At 46.1% G+C, this 27779-nt stretch overlaps 3 protein-coding genes across 3 annotated transcripts in view; 1 reads left to right on the top strand and 2 right to left on the bottom strand.

Moving 5' to 3' along the window:
• Positions 1 to 27779, top strand: part of LOC309384775 (zinc finger protein 202-like) — a 152686-nt gene that overhangs the window by 90748 nt on the left and 34159 nt on the right. The gene's annotated exons all lie outside the window — the stretch shown is intronic.
• LOC309384780 (zinc finger protein 287-like) overlaps positions 19405 to 27779 on the bottom strand; it is a 34423-nt gene continuing 26048 nt past the window's right edge. The window contains exon 4 of the mRNA XM_081938549.1: positions 19405 to 19536. Coding sequence (XP_081794675.1) covers positions 19489 to 19536 — 48 coding nt within the window. The 3' untranslated portion in view covers positions 19405 to 19488. The remainder of the gene's footprint in view (positions 19537 to 27779) is intronic.
• On the bottom strand, positions 22988 to 24856 carry LOC309384535 (zinc finger protein with KRAB and SCAN domains 5-like; the record flags this gene model as incomplete). Its single annotated transcript, XM_081938219.1, has 3 exons — positions 24155 to 24856; positions 23786 to 23900; positions 22988 to 23007 (listed from the first exon to the last, which is right to left on the bottom strand). Exons 1-3 carry the CDS (start codon positions 24569 to 24571, stop codon positions 22988 to 22990), a joined length of 552 nt encoding a protein of 183 aa, XP_081794345.1. The 5' UTR covers positions 24572 to 24856.

Raw genomic sequence — 27779 nt, 5'->3', positions numbered from 1 at the left:
GTGTGCTGTGGGGGTGGGAGGAGAGGTGAAGGCTTTACAAAAAAAAATCTTGGGTTTGAGAATTACATGGAAAAAATGGAATTTGAAAGGATGTCTTTCTTCTTTAGATTTCAAAATATACCTGAAATGGAGGGTGAAGACTTAAGGGAGACTATGATAACAATGCTAGCAGATTATACTAAAAGAGATAAGCAACAGCTAGAGTGGGATATTGATCTGATATATAGAATCAACTCAGCATATGCTAGAACACACAATGTCCCAAGGGAAGTTCATGTTAAATTTTTTAGAAAGACTACAAGAGATGAGATTCTAGGGGCTCAAAGGGGGGAACCCTTAAGATACAAGGACAAAGAAATAACCATTTTGAAACAGATACCAAAAAGAATAAGAGATAAGAGGAAGAAATTCTTCTTTCTAACTAAAAAAATGTATGAAAAAAATATCTGATTCAGATGGCTAGTTCCAGAAGGCTTGTTGATTTTCTGGGAGGGTGGTAGAGTGAGAATTAATACATAGAGGTGGTGGAGGCAGAAGCCTTCATGGAAAAACACAAGAACCTCCTAGACGAAACAAGAGACAGTGCACAAGATATGAAGGGGGGAGGAGCCATGGCTCAGCCAACAGACGGGAGAGGAGGCAGCAATGAGACTTAGGTCACAGAAATGAATTAAAAGTACATTGCAATTGTTAATATAATGAAATAGTTAGAAGTGATATAAAGTATGATTGAAGATGTTAAAGAATTTGAAGTAAATTTAAACTGCTAATATATATGTAATAATGATATTCTGATATATATAAAATAAGAGAGAGATGTAAGATCCCGGGGAAGCACCACCTTCCGTATGATGTAGCTGTCAAATTTTTTCTCCACACTTATGTACCCTTTTCCCCAAAATATTTGTAAAAACCAATAAAACTTTTTTTAAAAAAAGAAAAACTGTACAAAAGAGATGGTTGCATCCATCAAAGAAAGGGATTGAGTTACTTGGCATTAAATTCACAGATTTTCAGGATAAACATTTAAACTGAACAGCGGGGACAGAATTAATTGATACAGAACGTTTCTGTCCCCAACAATCTAAAATTAATAGGGTTATCATTGCATGTAACATAGATGTTTGTGCGGGTAAGATTATCAGCCCTGCTATCAAGCTAAACAAAGCATTTAATAGTGAGTGCCATACCATGTGCACTAATCAAACAGGTGGCAAGAAAGTAGGGGCAGTCAGGCACAACATATGTTATGTAGATAGTAAACACAGGGTCAATCAAAACTCAAATGTCTATATACCAATGCACAGAGAGTATGAGGAAAAAACAGGGCGAATTGGAAATTCTAGTAAATAAGGGCAAATATGATATTGTTACCATTACGGAAACTTGGTGGGATGAAACCCACAAATGGAACATATAAGAGACTGATTTCAACACCATTTAAAATCTAAAGAAGAAATCCCCTCCTCTCTCCTCCTCTGTTGTTACAATTTGCATTTTGTGTCTCTGTGAGTTAAAGGTTACATTTACATTTCTCTTAGAAAGAACACTCATTTGAAAGAACAAAATAAAGCAAAAGAGCTGATTTTGACTGTGAGGAGATTGGAACTTTAAAACAACAGAAGCAGTTTGACCACTTTTTTTTTTTTTTTACAATGAAACCATCTTCCTTTTTACTTTGAAGGGGGTGTTTTGAAACATAAAGAATTGGGATACCATCTGAAGAAGGAAAATAGCAAATTAAAAGTCGGGCATTATGGAGGGGTGGGATCTTAAAAGAAATATGTAAAATGTTGAATATGCGTGAATCATTTGGGTTGAGAAGGCTGATAATTTGAATATTATGGAAAGAAATGAAATTGAACACCCAATGATAGAAAAAGCAAGAGAGTGAGAGAAATAATAAGCAGATAAAAGATCTCATTGGACTTAATAGGGGCATAAAGAAGAGTGAAGAGTGTATCCCAATAAAAAAACAAAAAAGGGAAAAGAAAAGAATGGAGCAGACAGGCAGCATGATGAAAGAAAGAAAAGAGTTCACTACAGGGGGAAAATATAATAAGAAAAGAAAAGGGGAAACTAGGCTGAGGAGACAAAAGGAAATCCTGAAGAGGTTAGGACGAAAGTTCAGAGATTGGGATTTAAAAATTTTAAAAAAATAAATGGAAGGGAAAATAATAAATTGGTAGATGAGAAGGGGGGGGGAGATGGAGAATGTTTGTAAAGCATATGCTATTGTGAACTTTGATTAACTGTAACACTGAAATGTAATATGTGTGTATGATATAGAAGTCCCTTTGGGGAGAGGGGGCGGTCTATAAATTGAATAAAATTAAAATTAAAGGATTATAAGCAAAAAAGAATTAAAGGTAAATTAACTAAGGTGAATAAAGATAGTAGGCCAGCTGATACATATTAATAATGGAAGGTGAAATGATTATGCTGGGTTACAAATAAGAAAAATATTAGTTGGGAAAGTTATCAGAAGAGTGGGAGAAATGGAGGGGAAATGTGGAAATACGCCTAATAATATATAGTTAAAATTACAAGATGAGACAAAATTGGGGTGCTTAATGATGTAAAAGTAGGTAACAGCATGATGAAGATAGTGGGAAATTTGAATCTATCTTGCACTGCATCCAAAAAAGAGGTTGTTATGGGGGGAGGGAGAGGAGAGGAAACAAATGGAATTTGTATGAAGGTATACCTTTAAAAGAAAAACTAGCAATATGGAAAACATTTTTTTTCTTCTTTCTTTGGGAATATAATTATCAATTCCATTGATATTAAATGGGGTTTGCTAAAAGGCGGAAATACACCACGTACAATAGAGAATGGAAGGGAGATAAAGAGAGGGAAAGAGGGAGAAAAGAGACAGGAGAGAGGGAAGTAGAAGGAGGGAAAAAGCAGGAGAGAGGGAAAGTGTGGAAAGAGGAGAGGAGAGGGAGAGAGCAAGGGGAAGTAGAGAAGAGAGAGGGTAGAGGGAAGAAGAAGGTAGGGAGGAGAAGGAGAGGAGAGATGAAATAGACTATAATATGATGTATGGAAAGCAGAAGAGCAAATAAAAATTGAAGAGGCTTAATGGCAAAAGGAATTGATATATCATTGAATACTCAAAAAATGTTTGTTAAGATGTATAGGTATACTTTAGATTATATTACATGTATGTTAAAAAATAAAAAACTTTTGACAAAAAAAAGAACTCTCTGACAAATTGAAAGACAAAAAGCATAAGTATAAAAAGTGGAAAGGGGCAAATAACTAAGGCTCGGACTATCAGCAAATAGCCTGAAACTGTAAAGATGAAGTAAGGAAACCTAAGGCTCACAATGAACAAAAGCTTGTGACAAAAGTAAAATATAACCCAAAAAAAAGCTTTTTCCAACATGTCAAAAAAGAAAAAAGTCAAGAAAACAATTGGTCCATTGCTGGGAGAAAGTGGCAAGAAGGTGACAAGAAACAGGGAGAAACAGGCCGGGAGGGAAGCCAGTGCCAGACGAACGGGTGAGTCCAGGAAGGAAGTGAGCGGGGGGGGGGGGGGGGGAGAGGGAACACGTTATTCCAGCAGAGGGTTGTTTTATTACAACGGTCGCGGGGAGGGGGGGATGCGAGAACAAGAGAAGATCGCAAGGTTGGTTGGGAGACCGTGGCTGCTGGCTACGCCCGGTCGTTTGTACCAACCCCCGCAACCTAGGTGGTCAGGAACTACAGAGCCAAGGCCTGAGGCTGATGCTCTGCAATGCAAGGTCCGTGACCAACAAGGCCCCCCTCATTAATGAGTTGATCTCAGAGGGGGAGCTGGACCTTGCAGGGATAACGGAGACCTGGTTGGGCCACGAGGGTGGTTTACCCCTCGTGGAAATGTGCCCACCGGGTTTCCGTGCATTCCATCAGCCTCGGGCCCTGGGTAAGGGTGGTGGGGTGGCGGTAGTTATACGGGACTGTCTAGAGCCGAGGGAGTTCACTGTTCCTCAGATACCCGGGTGTGAGTCACTAGGTGTGAAATGGGGCCCAGGGAGGCAGTGGGGTCTGCTGATTGTATACTTGGCTCCTCGCTATACGTCAGCGGCCCTGCCCGAGCTCCTCGAGCTGATCTCGGAGTCGGCGGTTGAGATCCCCAAACTTTTGGTTATGGGGGATTTCAACCTGCCGTTGACGGGAGCAGCATCTGAGGTGGCTCGGGAGTTCATGGCTTCCATGACAGCCATGGGCCTGACCCAATTAATTCAGGGCCCCACACACGAAGGTGGCCACACACTGGACCTTGTCTTTGTATCTGAGCAGTGGACGAGTGATCTGGGAATAGGGGATTTAGATATTACTCCCCTGTCATGGTCAGATCACTCATGTCTCCGGCTGGACATCCCTGGCGCTACCCTCCACCGTGAGGAGGCGGAGCCAGTTTGTTCAAGCTGGTACCGCCCCAAGCACTTGATGGAACCGGATAGGTTCCAGACGGAGCTTGGGCCACTACCTGTAGCCTTGACCCGCGCTTGGTCGGAGGACCTAGTCGCCGCCTGGAATAGGGCGACGGCTGGGGCCTTAGACTGGGTTGCGCCTTTGCGACCTCTCCTACGGCAGTGACCCACCCGGGCTCCTTGGTACACCGAGGAGCTGAGGGTGATGAAGCGCCATAGGAGACGTCTAGAGAGCAGGTGGAGGTCCTCACGCTCCGAGTCTGACCGAACACAGGTAAGAGCCTATTTACGGACCTACCTTGTGGCATTGAGAGCGGCCAAACGTAGACATTGTGCCGCTCTCATTACGTCTGCGGATAACTGCCCTGCCGCCTTGTTTAGGGTGACCCGCTCCCTCTTGTCGCAAGAGGACGCGGGGGGCACCCTTGCAGGGAAGAGCAGAGGAGTTTGGGGAATATCTGCAGGACAAAGTCGCTCAGATCCGGAGCGGATGGGGCCCCCCCAGTGGACCGGACGAGCCGTCAACAGTGAGTCTTGAGAGACCACTCTGGGAGGAGTTTGACTCTGTTGCCCCCGAGGATTTAGATGGGTTGCGTAGACGGCTGCGACCCACCACATGTTCAATGGACCCGTGTCCCTCCTGGTTGGTACTGGCATCCTGGGAGGTGACGCGAGGCTGGCTTCTGGGCCTGGTGAACGCCTCATTGGGTGAGGGATCCTTACCAACTGCCTTGAAAGAGGCGGTGGTGAGGCCCTTACTCAAGAGGCCTTCACTTGACCCAATGGAGCTAGCTAATTATCGTCCAGTCTCCAACCTCCCCTTCTTAGCGAAGGTTGTTGAGAATGTGGTGGCGCAGCAATTTCCATGTCGCCTTGATGAATCCGAATATCTAGACCCACGCCAGTCCGGCTTCCGACCCGGGCACAGCACTGAGACAGCCTTGGTCGCGTTGGTTGATGATCTCTGGAGGGCCAGAGATAGAGGTTGTTCCTCTATCCTGGTCCTATTAGACCTCTCAGCGGCTTTTGATACCATCGACCATGGTATCCTATTGCGCCGGCTGGAGGGGATGGGAGTCGGAGGCACCGTTTTACGGTGGTTCGGCTCCTACCTCTCCGGCCGGATGCAATGTGTGTTGACTGGGGGGCAGAGGTCGACCCTGAGGCCACTCTCTTGTGGGGTGCCGCAGGGGTCGGTCCTCTCGCCCCTTTTGTTCAACGCATATGTGAAGCCGCTGGGCGAGATCATCCGTGGTTTTGGGGTTGAGTACCATCTGTACGCTGATGATACTCAGCTGTACATCTCAACCCCAAGCCACCCCAACGAGGCTGTCGAAGTGATGTCCCGGTGTTTGGAAGCCGTCAGGGTCTGGACGGGGGACAACAGACTCAAACTCAACCCCTCCAAGACTGAGTGGCTGTGGCTACCGGCACCTCGGTTCAGCCAGCTGACTCCATCACTGGCCATAGGGGGCGAACAATTGCCCCCTGTGGAACGGGTGCGCAATTTGGGCGTCCTCCTAGATGCCCGGCTGTCAATGGACGACCATGTGGCAGCCGTGGCAACGGGGGCGTTCCACCAGGTTCGCCTGGTGCGCCAATTGCGCCCCCTTCTGGACCGGGATGCCCTACACTCGGTCACTCACGCACTGGTGACGTCTCGCCTGGACTACTGTAACGCTCTCTACATGGGGCTTCCCTTGGGACACGCCCGAAGACTGCAGCTAGTCCAGAATGCAGCCGCGCGGGTAGTCATGGGGGGTACCAGGTACTCCCACGTAACACCGCTCCTGCGCGAGCTGCACTGGCTGCCTGTGGTCTTTCGGGTGTGTTTCAAGGTTCTGATCACCATCTTTAAAGCGCTCCATGGCATAGGGTCTAGCTACCTGCGGGATCGTATCCTCCCACACACATCCCTGCGGCCAATTCGCTCTCACAGGGAGGGGCTTCTCCTGGTGCCGTCCACTAGGCAATGCCAACGGGCGACACCAAGGAGTAGGGCCTTCTCTGTGATGGGCCCAACCCTCTGGAATGACCTCCCCCCCCCGACATTAGAACCACCACTGACCTCCGCTCCTTCCGACAGAAATTGAAGACACACCTGTTCCGACTGGCTGGCCTGGCATAATTATAACGTCTACCTCCTGGCATACATATTTTTTACTGGTTTTTAGAGGGATTGTTTTTTTTAAACTTAATTTTACAGGATAGTGGGGTTTTAAATTTTGTATATTCTAAATTATTTACTTAGCTCCTCTTATGTGGGAACAAGGTCCCCATGGTATATGTGCAGATCAGTTTTCCTGATTGGAACACATATATGGAATTTGGGACTGGAATAAATTGAGTAGTAAATGCGGGTTGAGATGGATGCCCACTGGGAGGGCCCAAATTAGAAAGCTGTGTTTGCAATGACAATAGCAATGCTTAGATCTTAACAGGAACTCTCAAACTGAGGAAGTTACTAGCTGCATAGGAAACACGTGGTAAAAGCGCTTAAGCAGGTATAACTAAAAATAACCATATTAGGCATAACGCTGTATTTTAACCAATAATAAATTGCGATGCTTTTATTTCCTTATACGCTCTTAATAAAAGGGGGGTCCAGATAACGTTCTGGGCCACTCGTGTATCAAGAAACCTTGTCTGTTGTCTTCATTATGAGTGACCCACTCATTGCGGGAGGGCAAATCCGCACTCTTATATATGTATATATGTATCTATCTATTTAATAATTTTAATTTGATGTATTTCTGATACGGACTGTACACCGCCCCGAGTCCCTTTTGGGAGAGGGGGCGGTCTATAAGCGCTAAGAAATAAATAATAATAAATAATAAATAAATAATAATAAATAGAAAAGACTTCCGTTCCGGCTACTGATCACGACGGGCAGGCTCTGCTCGCCCCGCGCTCTTCTGGTGGGCTTCCCATTATTTGGGGGGCACAGGATGCCCTGGAGGGGCTCCTGCCGAAGGGGCGGCGTAGCGGGGATCCCCTGAGTCGGCGGCGGCCGGGGGGGGGGGGCTCCCCGCATCGCCCTAGGCACCGGGAGGCATGATGGGGAGGCGCTGCGGCGTCTTCGTGAGGAGGCAGCTGGAAGAACGCACGATCTGAAGGACGCAGTTGCTATGTGGTGAGGTGGAAACTTCCCCCCGTTCCCTTGTTTGCTCGAAAAAGGAAAAAAAAACCTGCCAGCTGCTTTTAGAGTCATTTTCAACGTGGATTGGAGAAGCGTGACTGGAGGGAGGGGGATTCCCCCCCCTCGGACAGGTGGCTATAAACGGTTTCCTCTCTGCTCTAGAGGAGGAGGAAGGGGGAGAGCCAAGTAATGAATTCACGCTCATAACAAAGGCGGTTTTTGGATTGTAAACCTATAAATGAGATGATGATCTGAAAACTTTGGAAACTTTGAAAACCTTTTGTTATGCCTTTCCACCCTGAAGCTGGCAGGGCAAGATGGCACACTTCCGTCGTCCTCACAGACATTGAAACTTGACCCCACCCATAGAACTTTAGGCATCTTGCTTTTGTCTCCGTGACACTCAGATAAATCTCTTGTTATTGAACTCCACTTGGAACAAAGGATTTTTACTCTACTGCCAGAAGCTATAATTAGAGAGAGCTCCCTTCTGCTTGGACTCCTTGCCTCCTAATCTCTCTTGGCGGTTTTCCTCTCCAATTGTTTCCTCTCTGTATTGACTTTGTACTTTTCCTGCTCATCATAATGCCACCTAAAAGACCACCCCCGGGGAAGCCGGGCTTTGCTGTCTCCGCCCCGACATCTACAGTATCCAGTCCCAGTGCACAACAGACTCTTACCTCCATGTTGCAGCCTAAACCTTCTGAGACGGATTTTCAACAGACGTTCCAACAAATTTTAAAAGGGACAGGAGGACATAAAAAGTCAACTAAAGGAGATGAAAGAGCAGCTTAAAGAGAACCAAGACCAGACGAGTAAAAATGTACAGAGATTGGACTTTTTGGAGGAGGGGACGGCTGAGATGAGGAGGGAGGTGAAAGGGGTGCAGAAGGGGTACCAAGAGCTTGAGACCCACCAGATGAAAACGGAATTTGAAAGAATGCCCTTTTTCCTTAGGTTTCAAAATGTGGTAGAGGCGGATGATGAAAATTTAAGGGACATCATGACAAACATCTTGGCTGAATACATTCAAAAAGAAAAACAACAGATGGGGTGGGACTTGGACCTGGTCTATAGAGTAAACTCAGCATACGCTAGAACACACAATGTTCCAAGGGAGGTACACATTAAATTTCTTAGAAAGACTACAAGAGATGAGATTCTGAGTGCACAAAGGGGGCAAGCTTTGAAATATCAAGATAGAGAAATAACCATTCTGAAACAGATCCCTAAGAAAGTGAGAGAGAAAAGAAAAAACTATTCGCAATTAGCGAAGACATTATACCAGAAGGGGGTGTTTTTCAGATGGCTGATGCCTGAAGGCATGTTAATATTCTGGGAGGATACAAGAGTTAGAATCAACACAACCATAGAGGCTCGGGCCTTTATGGAAAAAAATAAAGCACTCCTAGATAAACTCGATGACTCCACACCAGATTTACAGGACACGGGAGGGGCCGGAGCCCTGCTGGCAGGGGGAGAAGGGGCAATACCAAGAAAACTCAGATCACAAAAATGAACAAGAAAATCTGCTTGATACAAATTGATTGAAATTATTATCTGAACTTATATGCTGACAAAATATTATTATGTAGTGTTAAACTTATCTATGTATAAATGGAAAATATGAGCACGGGGGGAGGGGACACCTCCTACATGCTGTAACTGCCAAAATTTGTAATCTATTCCACCACCCCTTTCCTTTTTATTTTTTTAAAAAAACCAATAAAACTTTGTTTAAAAAAAAAAGAAACAGGGAGAAAGAACTACTTATTTCGTTTTTTGCATCTGTCTTTACACAAAGGGAAAAAACAGTCCAACCTATCAAAAACAGCACCACAAAAAATAGATTAGGAACACAAGTTAAAATATGGAAGAAAATGGTAAGTGAACACCTGTCTACCCTAGACGAGTTCAAATCACTAGGACCGGATGGATTAGACCCCAAGGTTCTGAAGGAACTGGCAGACAAGATTTCAGAACCACTGAACTATATCTTTCAAAGATCTTGGAGCACCGGGAACTGCCAGAGGACTGGAAAAGAACTGATCTAATTCCCATCTTCAAAAAGGGGAAAAATAGATCCTGGAAACTACAGACCTAACAGCCTCAATACCAGGGAAGATTCTGGAAAAGATAATCAAGCAATAAATTAGCGAACATCTAGAAGCAAACAAAGTAATAACCAAAAGCCAAAATGGTTTGTCAAAAACAGATCATGCCAGACTAATCTTATTGCATTCTTTGACAAAGTGACAAAATTAGTGGACCAGAGGAATACTGTCGATATAATTTACTTGGACTTCAGTAAGGCATTTGATAAAGTAGACCATAACCTACTACTAGATAAAGTAGAAAAATGTGGGTTAGACAGCACCACCACCAGATCGATTCGTAACTAGCTGCCCAACTGTACTCAACGTGTAGTCCTCAATGGAACTGCATTTACTTGGAGGGAAGTATGCATTGGAGTATCCCAAGGATCTGTTTTAGACCCAGTCTAAGCGCTATCTAACAGGCCTTTTTCAGAACATAAGACGCACCTAGGTTTAGAGAAGGAAAACAAGGGGGGGAAATAGTTTTTGGCTTCCGTGTGTCCCTATTTCGCCAACCCTGGCATCCAGAAGCACTCTGTATGCCAAAAAAGGTCTCATTTTTGGCCTTCCAAACCCTCTGCACATTTTCAGCATCCCCGACATCAGGGAGGGCAAAAATGGGACCCACAGAGGCATCCGGAGAACAAAAGCAGACTCGTTTTTGGCCTGCAGAGTGCTTCTGAATGCCAGGGAGATAAAAAACAGGCCCGTATTTGCTATATAACACACAGACATTTTCACATGCTTTTTTCTGAAGGGGAGGGGAGTACATCTTATAGTCTGAAAAATATGGCAAGTCCTGGCAGGGCGGGGTGGCGAATAGGTAGGGCGAATATTGCAGCATCTCTGCTGTCATTCGTAAGTGTGAACAATGGCCATTATGCTGCAACATTTGTAATTTCAGGACTGAGTCTTAAGTACTTCGGAGAGGGCTGGTTGTAACTTTGAAAGGTGACTTAGTAAACTGTTGTAACTCAGTGATTACCAGTACCCTAGGATGCTCTGAGTGACATTGCATGAGGCCTTTGTATTTGAATTGGTGTCAACTTCCAACGTTGTCATAGTGAGAGAAGGGGGGGGAGGGCGGAGTTCATTCCACCCATACTGTCGGCTGAAGTCAGATCTCAGATTACTGCAGCAGGTTTGTGAGGGGTGCATCTCATTGGGGAATGTGATTTATGACACAGATTGAGGGGAAGGGAGGAACAGGGTTAAAGTTCAGCTATAACTCAAAAAAAGCTTTGACCTGACTGTGAAAAGATCTTGCCTATGATGCTCCTAATAAATGACTACTTTTGTATTGAAACTTGACTCTATACTCATGAATCAATTAGAGCCTTTTTAGGAAACCTTACAATTGGATTTGGAAAATGCTCTTCCATGGGCTGAGTGTGAAAGTTCTGTTCCCACACAATTTTGGAGGTGACAACACACTCCTCTCACATGACCTTCAGAGGACACATAAAAGCACACCTTATTCTTCTCAGCCCCCACAGATAAGTTCAGATAGAAATGGAAAAATACTTAAAAGAAATGGCACAGAAAGCATGTAAGCAAAGAGACACTGACTCTTTCCTTCCTTGGAGCATAAGAAGTCCAGATCCTTTCCTTCTCCCTCGCAGGAGACAATATCTGATTAGTAGGTTTTTTAAATAAACTAACTATAATCTGTCTTCTTGAACCCTCTGATTGGGGACTAGAAAACTCTTACCCAGAGAGACCACGTTCCTATGGTTTTCAAGCATGACTTCTAAATGCAGCGCTTTCTGATCAGGATCCAGCTGAGACCATTCCTCCTCAGAGAAATACACAGCCACCTCCTTGAAGGACACCAGACTCTCCTGAACATGGAAAAAAAGAGGAGAACAGGAGGATTCACAAGATCTGTTCAATTTCATAATCATTTAGGCAAGAAGATAGAAGGGGAACTCCTCAAATTTGAAGACGATAAAATTGACAGGAATACCAACACTCCAGAAGATAAGCTCCAGATATTAGTTATTTTTCATTAGCCTCGCACAATTCCGAGTCAAAGAATTACCCCCAAAATGGGTCTCTGGCAGTTCCTACCGCCAAGCCGCGGGGGGGAGGGGGGAGGAAAAGGTGACCGAGTTGCTTTGCGCCTTTGGGATACCGCTAGGTTGGTGAGCAGCGCTGTGCCCAGTTGAAGAGGGGGTTGCCAGGCAGCTGCTCTCTTGCGAGTGGCCTCCCAAACAGCCAGGCACAGCCTCATGGGCCGCCGAAAAGGCCATGCGGTGGCGGCAGCAACAGCAGCGGAGGTGCCCTGGGTCTGCGGGGAGAGAAGGCCAGGGTATTGTGAGGCTGGGAGGTGCGTGAGCAAGAGCAGAACAGCCGCTCGCACAACCCCTCTCCAGCCGTGCAGACCGCCATTAATTGGCAATTTGAAGCTACCAATCCGCAGGAGCCGGGCGGCGGCAAACAGAAACTCACGCGGCTTCGCGATACCCCTAGGTCAGTGAATGGTGCTGTGCCCAGCTGGAAAGGGGGCTTGAAAGGTGGCTGCCCCGTGGGTGTGGTCGCTTCATGGCTGCTGTGTTGCGCTTCTGCAGCAGCGCAACACAGCCATTCGACCATGAGGCTGTGCCCGGCTCTTTGGGAGCCCGCTCGGAAGAGAACAGCCACCCAGCAACCCCAAAACAATAAACCCTCCCCTCATAATAAGGCCCAAGACATATTTTGTGGGTAAAAAGAAAATAAGACCCTGTCTTATTTTCGGGGAAACACGGTACCACGGTGATACATTTATTCCTATTTCTTGCAAGACTTTTAAAAAATTGTTTCTTGTAAACTCAAAGTTGGTGGAGTACCTAACAGAACAAGATAACCAGAGGAAGCTATGCTGGCTGACAGCAACCTGAACCTGCTATTCTGCTCTCCATGTTGTGGAAGGATAAAAAAATAATCCAGTCCAAACAAGCGGGGAAAATAGAGAGCTCTCTGCACACCCGCTTCACTTCCTGAATGGAGAATAAAAATCTAATAACATTTTCCTTTCTTACTTGATTTGGAGGTCCAACCGCGGTTTGATCTTCATCATAAAAACCAGAAAGCTTCGTTCTTTGTTTCTCTGTAAGGAATAAATAATTATAAAATGCATAATCAACAAAAAAGGAGGAGCTTTTCTAAAGTAGAGAAGAGAGACCGAAGGTAAGACAGATGGGCAATCGGGAAGATTTTCCATTACCTCCTGAGGTGTCCTGACTTTGATCTTCCCTGAAAAATAGCTCCTGTGGGGAATTTGATGGGTTCTTCTCTCCCTCAGGATCTCTGATCTCCGCAGTGCAGCACTTCAAATAGGAGGAAGGAAAAAAGAAGTGGAATTAATGTACCTCACATGAAATAAAGTCGATTCTTATATTCGGAACACAACCTCAAAGCCCCCAATACGCATCCATGAGGTTGAGTGAGAAAACAATGGAACAATGTCCAGTAAGAATTGGTGGGACATCGCCACATATTATGAAGGCCAGAGACGTTTGGGAAGGAGGGGTGAAGTATTCAAACACTTTCTCTATTCCCTTCTGAGCTCCCTAAAGTCTCTCACCTGCAACTGGACCTTCTGCTCCTCCGCCTGGCTCAGGAGGAAGCCTTCCGCCAGGGCCACCACCTGGGAGGTGCTCTCTGCTCCACACTCCTGCACCCAGCACTCCATCTCTGGGGGCAGAAGGACCAGGAGCTTCTCCAGAACCACCATGTCCAGCATCTGGGCTTTAGTGTGCTTTTCTGGTCTCAGCCATCGCCTGCAAAAGTCATGGAGTCGGCTGCAAAGTCCTCGGGGACCTTCAGCCTCCTGGTATTGGATGAAATTCTGCGGCTGAACTTCGGAAGGGCGGATGGTTTCCTCCTCCAGGATCTTCTGCCCAGTCCTTGTCCAGGGCTTCCCCCCCTTCCCAGGCTGAGCAGCTGAAGGGCCTTTTCCGCTTCCCTCCTTGGCCAAATGTTGTGTCTCCATCCTTTCTCTGTCCTGCAGAGCAACTCCAAATGGGTCCAAGGTCTCCATATGCCTTTTCCTTCACGGACCATTTGTGGCGCCGCAAGACAGATCCCTGCAAGTTATTCTGCTCTTTTTTTCCCCCTCAAGAGAAAAGTTTGTCTTGCAAAGACCACAAATGGCCTCTAGTTTCTCTATTTTATATGGAAAGAAAAAGAAAAGCCAAGAATTAGAAAGTGGAATTCAGCCACTGAAGAACCTTCACCCAACCTGGCTCATTCCAGCGCAGGCCGGGAAGGAGGCAGCTGGAGAGGCCGACCCCTCCGGAGACAGGCTTTCTCCTCTCCTGCTGGGTCTCCGCAAGGCCGACCCTCCCCTACTCCCACTCGGGCTCTTTCCCGGATCCCCTCCGCCTTCCCGGCATCCCCCTGCAGGCAGAAAGCGGCTGGGAAAGATGGGACCCGGGAAGAGCCCCAACTCACCTGGGACACGTTTGAATGTCCTCCCGTAGCCTCTCCGCCTCCTGCGGAGCCTCACGTGTTAAGGAGAGCGAGTGCAGCGTCCTAGAGGGGCAAGGCTCCAGTGGGCCAATGGGGAAGCGCCGGAAGTCCCTTCTTTTCTCCCTGGCGGATTTGGCGCAACGTGCCAGGATCGTAGAAAGGGCGGGAAAGAGGAGCGCGTCTGAGGGGAAGGGAGAGGGCTTGGATGATGGGCTTGGGAGTCGGAGGAAAGGCACTCTCAATTCCTCCCTGTCAGAGAAAGGCTTCGACGTCTCCAGAGGGGCCACTTTCTCCCTCTTCCTCTCCTTCCCGTCCGTGGAGATGGAGAAAAATCTCTCTGGAGGATTTGAACTCGCCTCCCTCAAGAACTGCCGCCTGACAGCTCCGCGGAGATCGGAGGAGGTCTCCAAAGGAGCCAAATCCTGTCAGAAACAGCCGAGCGGTCAGAAGACGAGGACCGGGAGGTTCTCTGGAGAACCCCGCGGACTCCGGCCTGAAGGGAGGGGGGGGAAGGTGGGACACAGGCACGGAAGCCACAACCAGGAAAATGATTGGGGGTTTTAAATCTTTTATTTCCTTAATTCCACACAAACAGCTGCCTTTCTCTGGTGATTCGTCCCTGGTGCCCGCGGAAAGAGACTGAGGAGAAAGCGGGGGGAGAGAAACCGGTTCCAAGATGGAGGGAAACCTTGAAATCTCCGGATATAGCAGAAATTTTACCTCACAACGAGGCTCCTTCATGGGGAAACGAAGAGGGGGGGAAATGGCGTCTCGTCTCCGGCTGGAGAAAAACGGTGGAATTGCCAAAGTCAGAATGGGAGATGGTGGAAAAGGAAGATAAAGCTAAACTATGAGGAGGAAGAGGAGGGGAAAAAAACATTTTCACGTAGGGATCGAGGGGGAAATTCGGCTCCAGAGATGAGAATAGGAAGCTGAAGCCCTTTTGGGGACTCCCCCCCCCCTCTTTCTCAGCTTCTCTCCCTCAGCGGAATTCCCTCCTTCAGGCGAAGTCACATAGGACTCTGCTCGGAGACAGATGACGCTCCAGCACGGAGAATTCTCATTGGCTCTGCCGCTTCTGCCCGCCCTCCCAGTCAAAAGTCCATTGGAGTCTAATCTCCGGCTGGAGAAAAAAGGTGGAATTGCCAAAGTCAGAAAGGGAGATCGTGGAAAAGGAAGGTAAAGCTGAACTATGAGGAGGAAGAGGAGGAAAAAAAAAACATTTTCACGTAGGGATCGAGGGGGAAATTCGCCTCACTAGGCGCCACTGAAGCCCTTTGAGGAAATTGAAGGCAGGGAGGGAGGAGAGCGCAGGAGCCTCCTTATGAAAACCCTCTCCCCGCTCAGGCGGAAGCTCAGCTGCTGCAGGGGATCTACTCCCTGCCCGAAACAGTGAATCCCGAGGGGGTGGGAGACCGTCAGAAGCTCTCTGGGCTGGAAGGGAAGCGACCCCCTTCTCACCTCTGTAAGTGGGCCTGGCAGTAGTGATGGGGGCCTCCAGGCTGGCGTGCTCCACCTTGCAAGCGTAGAGGTTACACACACACACACACACACCCGCTGGGGCTGGGTCTCCAGCATCACCTGGAGCCGGTAGGTCCAGTCTGGAGGGAAGGAGAAGGTCTGACAGGAGGGACACAACAGGACTCAGAAGAAAAGACCAAGTTGGTTACTTCAGATACCACATGGGACTGACCGTGGTTAGGGCCCTGGCAGCCCTCTGATTCCAGAATGCACCAAGGCTTTGGCAAGGCTATGCCAAGATCCTTGCTGAGGGGAGGTTTAGGGGAATGCAGAGGGAGACCCTTCCCAGACCAGGCTCTGCCTGCAACTGGCCACACTCTTTCCAGCCGAAGGAACTGGCAGTTCCTGGGAAAGGAGGTGGGGAGTGGACCGATTCCCTCTGAAGAGCTTACCCCCCCCCCCACTCCGCTCTTCGACCACAGACTGAATGATAAGCACTTTTTAGGGGTCACAAGGTCTCTCTTGTGCTGTGGCAGATTCTCCCTGGTGGGCCTTTGGGGGGATTCTGAGGGAAACACACACACATTAAAGAACATTAGGGAACATTAAAGAGCTTTGTGGAATAGCTAAAAGAAGGCAGTGTCTTTACAAAGTGAAAATGGTGACTATTTGTTTGAACAAGAAATGCAAATTATGGATGAGAAAAAAATATTTTAGCAAGAAAATGGATAGAGTTGTTTTAAATCAGTGGAAATTGAAAAGTTTCAATTTGCCATTTTATTGAAAAAATCTGTAACTCATATAGATTACTTTCAGTAGGTAAACAGAATATCAGATGGCACAAATCATTTTTATGGCCCAACCCAAAATAAACCTAATTTTAGACAAAAATGTACTGATAACATTTTATGGTTCCAATTTGATGAGATGGGAATTGCTGGAGAGAGATTTTAATTCACTTCTGGATCCACTAGTAAATCGGAAGACGACTTTTTTTTCTTTTAAAAGATCCACCAGACACAACTTTCTCCCTCTGTCCATCCAGGAATTGACGGAACCCTGGTGCCTGAAGTCCTAAGCCCGGTAAAAGTCCTTGGTGGCTGGCGCCCTTATCCCCACTTTTGGCGCAAGCAGGAGATCCTGCACCATTTCAGGATCTATTGATATTCCTATAGGATCTATTTCAGACAAGTGACTATCCAGTCTCTTAAAAACGCCAGTGATGAAGCAACCATATCTGAAGGTTAATTGTCTTCACTGTAAGGAAGATTCTCGTTAATTCGAGGTTGCTTCCCTCCATTATTTTTCATGCATTGTTTCTTTTCTTGCCCTCTGATGCTTTGGAAAATAAATTGACCCCCTCCTCTTTGTGGCAGCCTCTCAAGAATTGGAATATTGCTATCGTGTCACTCCTAATCCTTCTTTTCTGTAGAGTAGCCAAACCCAAATCCTGCAACCGTTTTTCATATTTTAGTCTTCAGACCGTTCATCATCTTAGCTGTTCTTTGCATTTTCTCCAAACCCTAAACATCTTTTTTGTAATGTGATGACTTAAGTGGATGGAGTATTCCAGGTGTGGTCTTACTAAGGCTCTGTAAAAATGGTATTAATACTTCACGTGATTTTGATTCTACGCCTGTTTATACAATCAAGGATTATATTAGCTTTTTTGGCTGCTGCCACACACACACGTGACTCATGTTTAAGTGAACATCCATTTGGACTCCCAAGGTCCCTCTCACAATTACTGTTTTTGAGCCAGGTTTCATGTAATCTGTTTTACCTGCCCAGCTGTAAAAATCTTACCTTTCCCCACATTAAGTTTCATTGTGTTGGATTCAACCTTCTCTCATTTGGATCAGAAAGTCACAATATGCATACACATACAAATCTATAGAGACATGGTGGGTCAGTGGATAGAATGCAGTACTTCAGGCTAATTGCCTACAGCCATGAGTTCGATCATGACCAGCTCATGGTTGATTCAGTCTTTCATCCTTCTGACATTCCTAAAATGAGGACCCAGATCTCCTCCTTCACCAAATGCTCTAATTGGCAATCAGGGACAATATGCTGACTTTGTAAACTGCTCAGAGAGTGTGATAAAGCATTGTGGAGTAGTATACAAGTCTAAGTGGAATTACTATTGCTATATAGTTTCACCCAAATGTGGATCCTTTTAGGAGAAGTAAGATGACCATTCTGAGCAAAACTCTCAACATTCCATGCATTTATATGGCTTCTACTCTGTGGATTATTTTATGGGAAATAAGATTACGTTTTTGAGCAAAGGTCTTTCCACATTCCGTGCATTTATATGGCTTCTCCCCTGTGTGGAGCTTTTGGTGTCTTCTTAGTCCACTGCCATGAGTAAACATCTTTCCACACTCCATGCATTTATAGGGCTTTTCCCCTGTGTGGGTCATCTTATGGGAAATAAGATTACTTCTTTGAGCAAAGGTCTTTCCACATTCCATGCATTTATATGGCTTCTCCCCTGTGTGGAGCTTTTGGTGTCTTCTTAGTCCACTGCCATGAGTAAACATCTTTCCACACTCCATGCATTTATAGGGCTTTTCCCCTGTGTGGGTCATCTTATGGGAAATAAGATTACTTCTTTGAGCAAAGGTCTTTCCACATTCCATACATTTAAATGGTTTCTCTTCTATGTGGAGGTTTTTGTGAATTCTAAATCCACTACTATAAGCAAAGGTCTTTCCACACTCCATGCATTTATATGGTTTCTCTCCTGAATGGATCTTTTTGTGGCTTCTAAGTCCATTGCCATGAGTAAAGGTCTTTCCACATTCCATGCATTTATAGGGCTTCTCCCCTGTGTGGATCATCTCATGGGAAATAAGATTACTTCTTCGAGCAAAGGTCTTTCCACATTCCATGCATTTATATGGTTTCTCTCCTGAGTGAATCTTTTTGTGGCTTCTAAGTCCATTGCCATGAGTAAAGGTCTTTCCACACTCCGTGCATTTATAGGGCTTTTTCCCTGTGTGGATCATCTCATGGGAAATAAGATTACCTCTTTGAGCAAAGGTCTTTCCACACTCCATGCATTTAAATGGCTTTTCCCCTGTGTGGATCCTTTGGTGGATATTAAGTCTACTGCTCAGAGCAAAGGTCTTTCCACACTGCATGCATTTATATGGTTTCTCTCCTGTGTGGAGCTTTTTGTGGCTTCTAAGTCCACTGGCATGAGGAAACATCTTTCCACACTCCATGCATTTATATGGCTTCTCCCCTGTGTGGATCATCTTATGGAAAATAAGATGACCTCTTTGAGCAAAGATTTTTCCACACTCCATGCATTTATAGGGTTTCTCCCCTGTGTGGATCATCTTATGGGAAGTAAGTGTACTGCTATGAGCAAAGGTCTTTCCACACTCTATGCATTTATATGGTTTCTCCCCTGTGTGGATCCTTTTATGGATAGTAAGTGTATAGTTATGAGCAAAGGTCTTTCCACACTCTATGCATTTGTAGAGCTTCTCCCCAGTGTGAATCCTTTGATGGGAAGTAAGTTGTCTGCTTGTTCTAAAACATTTTGCACATTCCAAACATTTATAAGGCTTCTCTTTTGTGTCAATCGCTTTTTGAGATGTAAAGAAGTTATTTCCAAGAGAAAGAATGAATGTCCCATTGTAATTTTTTCTGTTGTGCCTTCTTATAGCATCTTGTCCTTTGTTTTGGGTTAAATAGTGTTCATTTACTTGTACTTTACGTTTGATTAGCTTCACACTTTTTCCAGTATATTTTTTCCTTATTTTCTCATGTGGGGCAGGAAAGCCTTGCATCGTAGCATCAGTGGAACATGAGCTTTCCTGATTCCAATTCTTTGACTGGTTTCTCTCATGGCTTTCAAATTCCATTCGAATTCCAAACTTCTCCATTCCATCTTTAGCACTGATCACTTGGAACAGTTCACAGGAATCTTGATTCTTCTGTCCGTTATTACCTTCAAAGCAAAAGAGAAATGAAAATGATAACAAGGTTAGAGGAAAAGATCGAAGTGTAGAAAGTCAAGTGAATTTCCTTCTGAATTTCTCCAAAATCCCATTAGGTTGTATGTTTGCATGCTTACAGGTGTGTGATATAGACATGATGATTTCTATATTCATGAGTCAAGAAAACTTTGAAAATATCTACAAAACATCTCTTTCTTTACAATTATTTCTATATATGCAAATCTCACTCAGTCAGTTTTGAGTTAAGGAATAGAATAGAATAACAGAATTGGAAGGGACCATGGAAGTATTCTAGTTCAACACCCTGCTTAAGCAGGAAACCCTACGCCAGTTCAGACATATGGTTATACAACATCTGATCTCTCATCGTAGTACTTTTGGCCTTTTAACAATGGAGGACTGCATAAGATCCAGGGCAAAAGTCTTTAAAAAACGAACAGGCCTCTTTGCAGAGCATTTTGCCCTGGATCTAGTGCAGGCCTTGGTTAGCGGAGAACAGAGGCCTAAAGCACCATAGTGAGATCAATACATTTCCCACTACTGATTTCATGCATCTCTCACTACTTTTAGCCTCTTTTTTCTGCAAATGTACCAAAGTAGGCAAAGGAACCAACGGCTCACCACATCATCGCAAGGAATCGTATTTTTCAGACCATAAGATGCACCTAGGTTTAGAGAAGGAAAAAAAGAAAAAATAGTTTTTGCCCTCTGCGGGCTCATGTTTGGCCTCCCAAACCATCTGCGCATCCTGTTTTCAACTTCCCTGATGCACAGGAGGGCAAAACGGGGTATGTGGAGGCCTCCTGAGGCCAAAAGCAGGGGCGTTTTTGGCCTGCAGAGTGCTTCTGGACACCAGGGAGGGCAAAAATGGGACGCATGGAGGGTTTGGGAGGCCAAAAACAGTATTCACTCTATAGGATGTACAGACATTTCCACCCACTTTTTTTTGGGGGGGGGAGTGCATCTTATAGTCTGAAAAATACGATAGGCCCCTGTGGGGTGAGGTGGGGAAATAGGTAGAGCGAATGTTGCAGCGCCTCTAATCATAAGTGTGAATGACGGCTGTGGTGCTAAAACACTCAGAATTTCGGAACTGGGTCTCAAGTAATTGGGGGAGGGCTGATCGTAACTTGGAATAGTCGCTAAGGTAACTGTCGTAACTCAGGGATTACCTGTACCATAGGATGCCCTGAGTCACACTGCATGAGACCTTCATTCTCCCCCAATTGGATTGGGAGAATGCCATGAGCTGAGTGTGAAAGTTCTGTTCCCACACAATTTGGGGAGGTTTCAGAGGACAAATGACAACACACTCCTCTCACGTGACCTCCAGAGGACATATAAAAACACACCTTGTTCTTTTCAGCCTCCACAGATAAGTTCAAATAGAAATGGAAAAAATACAGATAAGAAATGGCACAAGAAAGTATCTAAGCAAAGAGACATTGACTCTTTCTTTCCTTGGAGCATGAGAAGGCCAGATCCTTTCGTTCTCCCTCCCAGGAGACAATATCAGATGACTGATTTATTAATAAAAAAAACTAACTATAATCTGTCTTCTTGAAATCTCTGATTGGGGACTAGAAAACTCTTACCCAGAGAGACCACATTCCTATGATTTTCAAGCATGACTTCCCAATGCAGAGCTTTCTGGTCAGGATCCATCTGAGACCATTCCTCCTCAGAGAAATACACAGCCACCTCCTCAAAGGACACCAGACTCTCCTGAACACGGAAAAAAGAACAGGAGGATTCACAAGATCTGTTCATCTTCATTAATGATTTAGACAAGAGGATAGGGGAACTCCTCAAATTTGCAGACAAGACCAAATTGACAGGAATATCAACACTACAGAATATAAGTTCCAGATATAGAAGGATCAACAGATTAGGCCCCATTTAACAAAATGAAATGTAAGGCTCTCATTTAGGAAAGAAAAACCAAATGCACTGGCATAGAATAGATCAGCGATGGCGAACCTTTTTTGGCTCGCGTGCCACAAGTGGGGGGAGCGCAGGGGGGTCGTGTGCGGGCGTGCCGCACCCATAATGCAATGCGCCCCCCCATGTGCATGCGCGCACAACGCGCCCCCCCATTTTTACATGCTTTTTTCGCTCTCCCAAGGCTCCAGAGGCTTTATAGGAGCCTGGGGAGGGTGAAAAGAGCCTCCCCCGTCCCCCCGGAGGCCCTCCGGAGGCTTCAGGGACCGTCCGGAGGCTTCCCTGAAGCCTTCGGAACGCTTAAAACCACCCTCCGAGCAAACCGGAAGTGACTTCCAGTTTGGTCGGAGGGTCGTTTTAAGTGCTCCGAAGGCGTCAGGGAAGCCTCCGGACGGTCCCTGAAGCCTTCGGAACACTTAAAACGACCCTCTAAGCAACCCGGAAGTCACTTCCGGTTTGCTCGGAGCGTGGTTTTAAGCGCTCCGAAGGCGTCAGGGAAGCCTCCGGACGGTCCTTGAAGCCTCCGAAGGGCCTTCGGGGCTGGGGGGGGAGGGCTCTATAAAGCTTCTGGAGCCTGGGGAGTGCAAAAAATGGCTTTTAAAAAGGTGAACTCAGCTGGCCAGCGGGCGCATGTGCGCTGGCCAGCTGACAGGACAGCAGCTCGCATGCCTGACAAATGGCTCAGCGTGCCACTTGTGGCACGCGTGCCATAGGTTCGCCATCACTGGAATAGATGATACCTGGCTCAACAGTAGTAAGGGTAACAGTCCTAGGGCAACAGGGTTTTTGGAGGCCTAGTGGACAACAACTTAAACATGAGTCAGCAGTAGGCTAGAGTTGCCCCCCCCAAAAAAAAGAACAGAATCATAGGCTACATTAAGAGGGATAGAGTCAAAATCATATGAAGTGTTAGTACCACTTTATAATGCTTTGGTAAGACCATACTTGGAATATTGCATCCAGTTTTGATTGCCAGATGTTAAAAAGATCTTGAAGAACTAGGGGGTGACATAATAGCAGTGTTCCAAGAAGCAATGAATGAAAACTATTCAAGGAGAGAACCAACCTACAAGTAAAGAGAAATTTCCTGACAATGAGAACAATTAATCAGTGGAATGATTTGCCTCAAGAAACTGTGGGTGCCCCAACATGGAGGTGTTTATGAAGATATTGGACAGCCATTTATCTGAAATGTTATAGGGCTTCCTGTCTGAGCAGGGGGTTGGACTAGAAGACCTCCAAGATCCCCATCAACTCTGTTATTCTGCTCCATTGTTCCCAAATTCCCAAAGCAGGGATATGCACCGTTAAATGGCTGTGCACCACACAAATCCTAATTTTAGGTGAGAAAATGAGCAAATCCATAAATTGATTTTACTGAAGAATAATTTGGGGACGTTTTAACAAAGTGCATTGATTCTGCAAAACCTTCAGTGCTTTTCAGTAAATAATTCAACTTCTGGATCAACTGATCTATCACTCTGTCTGTCATTGATGGATCTAGTAGTCTGAGCTATTGGCTGAAAGGAAGAAAAGAAAGAAGAGAAAATTCCCTGGCAAAGTCATTTCTCAGCCTTTGCAAAGCCAGAATGTTTGATCTCCTAATTGAGGATTGGAAATTATTTTGTAGCCCAAAGTACCATGTTTACATGCTCAACATGGCCACTCACTTTGGGTTTTAACAGTCTGCTTTATTTTTTAATATGATTTGCTTATTTTTGAACTACAGGTTATATATGAGGCTTTTTACAAATGTTAATGTGCAATGTATTTAGTTATTTTTCATTAGCCTTGCACAATTCAATCAAAGAATTACCAAAAAAATCCGGGTCTCTAGCAGTTCCTGCCACTGTGAAATGTTTATTCCTATTTCTTCAAGGACTTGTTAAAAATACTTGTAAACTCAAAGTTATAGGAATGCCTAACAGAATAAGATAACCAGAGGAAGCTATGCTGACTGACAGTAACATGAACCTGCTATTCTGCTCTCCAAGTTGTAGAAGAACAAAAAATTATCCAGGCGAAACAAGCGGGGGAAGTAGAAGGATGGAACACGCTGCATACCCGCTTCACTTCCTGAACTGAGAATAGAAATCTAATAACCTTTCCCTTTCTTACTTGATTTGGAGGTTCAACCGCTGTTTGATCTCCATCATAAAAACCAGAAAGCTTCGTTCTTTGTTTCTCTGTAAGGAATATATAATTTCAAAATGCCTAATTAACAAAGGAGGAGGAGGTATTCTATAGAAGAGGAGAGCGAAGGTAAGACAGATGGGCAATCGGTGGATCTTTCATTACCTCCTGAGGTGTCCTGACTTTGATCTTCCCAAGGAATCCTCCTGAAAAATAGCTCCTGGGGGGGATTTGATGGGTTCTTCTCTCCCTCAGGATCTCTGATCTCCACAGTGCAGCCCTTCAAATAAGAGGAAAGAAAAAAGAAGCAGAATTAATGTACATCACATGACATAAAGTGGATTCCTATATTCGGAACACAACCTCAAAGCCCCCAATACCCATCTGTCAGGTTGAGTGAGAAAACAATGGAAAAATGTCCTACAAGAATTGGTGACTTCCCACATATTATGAATGTAAGAGAAGTTTGGGAAGGAGGGGTGAAGTATTCAAACACTTTCTCTATTCCATTCTGAGCTCCCTAAAGTCTCTTACCTGCAACTGGAGCTTCTGCTCCTTCTGCTCCTCCGCCTGGCTCAGGAGGAAGCCTTCCGCCAGGGCCACCGCCTGGGAGCTGGTTTCTGCTCCACACTCCCGCACCCAGCTCTCCATCTCTGGGGGAAGGATAGCCAGGAGCTTCTCCAGAACCACCAGGTCCAGCATCTGGGCTTTGGTGTGCTTTTCTGGTCTCAGCCATCGCCTGCAAATGTCATGGAGTCGGCTGCAAAGTCCTCGGGGACCTTCAGCCTCCCGGTATTGGATGAAGTCCCAGGGCTGAACTTCGGAAGGGAGGATGGTTTCCTCCTCCAGGATCTTCTGCCCAGTCCTTGTCCAGAGCTTCCCCCCCTTCCCAGGCTGAGCAGCTGAAGGGCCTTTTCCGCTTCCCTCCTTGGCCAAAGGTTGTGTCTCCATCCTTTCTCTCTCCTGCAGAGCAACTCCAGGTGGGTCCAAGGACTCTGGTGGGTCTCCAGATGCCTTTTCCTTCACAGGGCAATTTCTGGGGCTTCAGGACGGATCCCTGCAAGTTATTCCGCTCTTTGTTTTCCTCCCCAAAAGAAACTTTTGCCTTGCAAAGACCACAAATGGCGTCCAGTTTCTGTATCTGAGATGGAAAGTAAAAAAAATACGCAAAGAATTATAAAATGAAATGCAGCCACTAAACCGCTTTCACCCAAGCGCAGTGGTTAAGGAGAGCGAGTGCAGCGTCCTAGAGAGGCAAGCGTTTGTGATGTCATTTCCTTCGCCCTCCCCCCCATCTGGAAAGCCACCCGTGGCGTTCGCCCTCCAGTAGGCCAATGGGAAAGCGACTGGAGCTCCCTTCCCTTAGCAGAGGTCGCCCCCTGGTGGATTTGGCGCAAAGGGCAACTTCGCTTCCTTTTTCATTAGGTCTGCTTATTATTTATTTATAGCATAGGGAGGTGAGGGATGAGAAGGGAAGGAAAGGGAAGAGAATAGAAAATAAAATAAAGATATTGCCGTCATGTTCCCCCTCGTCCTCCTTTTCATCAGATTAGACAGACCAAGTTCCAGCAACCGTTTTAAATATATATTTTAGCCTCCATCTTCGTTGCTCTTTTCTGCACTCTTTCTAGAGCCTCACGATCTTATTTATTATACAAACCGCAGAGAAAAAAAGGAAATAGAAAATTAAGGGAAGGAGAGGGGAAAAGAAAGTGTGAGGTACAAGAGAAAAAAGACGTTGACTTCCTTTTAGCAAAGTGCAAGATTAAAAAAAAACATTCCAGGTTGACAATTCAATCTAATGGACAAAAGCATTTAAGGTCTCTTAATTTTGCACACTTTAAATATGAAAATATCCAATTTAACGGTTGGAGAAGGAAAGCGCAGGATGGTTTCAAATACTCCGTTGTGGTTGAGTGAGGGCGGCTCCCGTCTGAGGGGATCTGAGCTCCTATTGGTTGCTGCGGGTGGAAAGGGGGCGTTTCCCTTTTCTCCCGCCTTTTCCTTCTGGGCGCCTTTTGAGATTTACCTCAGGATGTTCCTCAATGTCTCCTCTGCTGCGAATGTCAAATACATTTTATATTGATATAAAACTAGAAGGTTGTGTTAGATATTAACATATATCGGAGGAAGTCTCCTCTCTGGTCCGCTGCTACAGCGGGAAACAGGTATCGCTCTGATTGGTCGAGAGGCGTACCCGAGTACTATAAAAGGGGAACCCTCCGGCCACAGAGCAAGCTGGATCACTACTACTATTAATAAAGAGCTGTTAAGTCACTTCGTGTCCGCAGTCTGTTCTCTCGTTGCCCAGATCTAACATTGGCGACGAAGGTGGGATCGAGAGACAGATAGGACGAAGAACGCTACTCCAGAATCTCCGGATTTGATCCAGCCCAGGAATTCGGCAGAAATTCCGGCAGCCATCTCGGTCACCCCAGCGCGGCAAATTCAAACGAGAGAAAATGGCGATGCACACTCCCCCCGTTCCATTCGACCCAGCGAACGACGAGTGGGAAGCCTTCATGATTCGCTTTGAGTGTTTTCTCGAAGCGAACGAATACACGGGGATCACCGACGCCCGGAAGAAAAACATCTTCCTCGGCTACTGCGGGAAAGAAGTCTTCAACACGGCCAGAGACCTCACTGCGCCTACTCCAATACAGGCAGTATCATGGACGGCGTTGCAACAGGCTCTACAGACCCATTACGCGCCAAAACCTTCCCGCCATGTTTGCCGCAAGGAATTCAACACGCGGAACCAGAAAGCGGGAGAATCAATCAATCAATTGCAGCCCTGCGTAAAGCAGCAACTCACTGCGAGTTCAGGGATCTGGACGAGCATATCTTAGCGCAGCTTATCTGTGGGTTAAGAGACATTTCACTACAAAAGAAGCTGTTGGCAAACCCGAATTTAACCCTACAGATAGCTCTAAACGAAGCAAGAGCGTCAGAGTCAGCAGAGAAATCATCGGTAACCATACAACGAGGTTTCAGCGTAAACCAGCCAGTACCAAGGCAAACCAGAGTTCACTACGAGGACACAAGCCCCGACTACGAGGATCCCGAGTTCGAGGACAGTCACCTGATGCGGAGCAGTCACATGAGGCCTGGGGGGAGACCCGGATTCCGTTTGCCGCCCTGCGCAAGTTGCAGAGGGAATCACCCCAGGTCTACCTGTAGGTTCAGGAACGTTGTTTGTTCGCACTGCAACAAACTTGGGCACATCGCACGAGTGTGCCGGAGCGAAGTCCCTGCCTCACGGCAGCCACCCATGTACCGCCAACAGAAGCCCAACCCAGGGGCTTGGCGAAATCAAAAAGGGTGCCCAGAGAGAAATCCACAAGTGTTTACCCAGAGAGAAAATTCCCAAAGAGCTGAGCGAGCGTATCCCCAGAGAGATTACACACAAGGAGCTGAGCGAGCGTATTCCCAGAGAGACTACACACAAAGAGCTGAGAGAGCATTCTATCAAGACGCTCAACGAGAGTATCTTCAGGATACAGATGATGAGATAGAGTTGACCCAGAGAGAGGAATTGCGAACGTATCTCACAACAATAAGCCAGGTCCGCACCAAGCGGCCTAAAAAGCTGAAAGTCACAGTCCTCTTGGAGGGCTCACCTTGCGAGCTGGAAGTTGACACAGGATCGTCCCTGACGATCATTTCATGGGCATCCATGAAACAGGCTATCCCTAGCCTCAAAAAGAGCCAACTACGCGTTCCAGACATCCTGCTACGAGACTACCAGGGGAACCGAGTCCCCATCGTAGGCCAAGGCACGTTCCAGATCCGTTTCAAGGACATCGTAGCCCAGCTGCCCGTGACCATCGCCAGCGCACCATTACAGAACCTCCTAGGACTGGATTGGTTTGAATCCTTGGGGCTGGAAGTCACCCGAATCAACGCCGTGGAAAACAGCAGCGCTGAGCAGATTTTTAAGGAGTTCGAGGATGTGTTCAGCCCCGGTCTTGGTAAGTATGTGTGTAAACCGATTTCATTCAATTTAGACCCCAAAGTGGCGCCAGTCCGACTTAAACCGAGACGAGTGCCTTTTGCACTCCGCCCAAAAATAGATAAGGAAATAGATAAGTTAGTGGAGCAAGGAATCCTTGAGCCGGTGGATCACGCGCGCTGGGAAACACCCATCGTGACCCCAGTC

Source organism: Natrix helvetica (assembly GCF_964273705.1).
Source record: "Natrix helvetica genome assembly, chromosome: 1".
Lineage (NCBI taxonomy): Eukaryota > Metazoa > Chordata > Lepidosauria > Squamata > Natricidae > Natrix > Natrix helvetica.
Note: the sequence above shows the minus strand (reverse complement) of the source record. Positions and strands in the feature narration are given on the sequence as shown.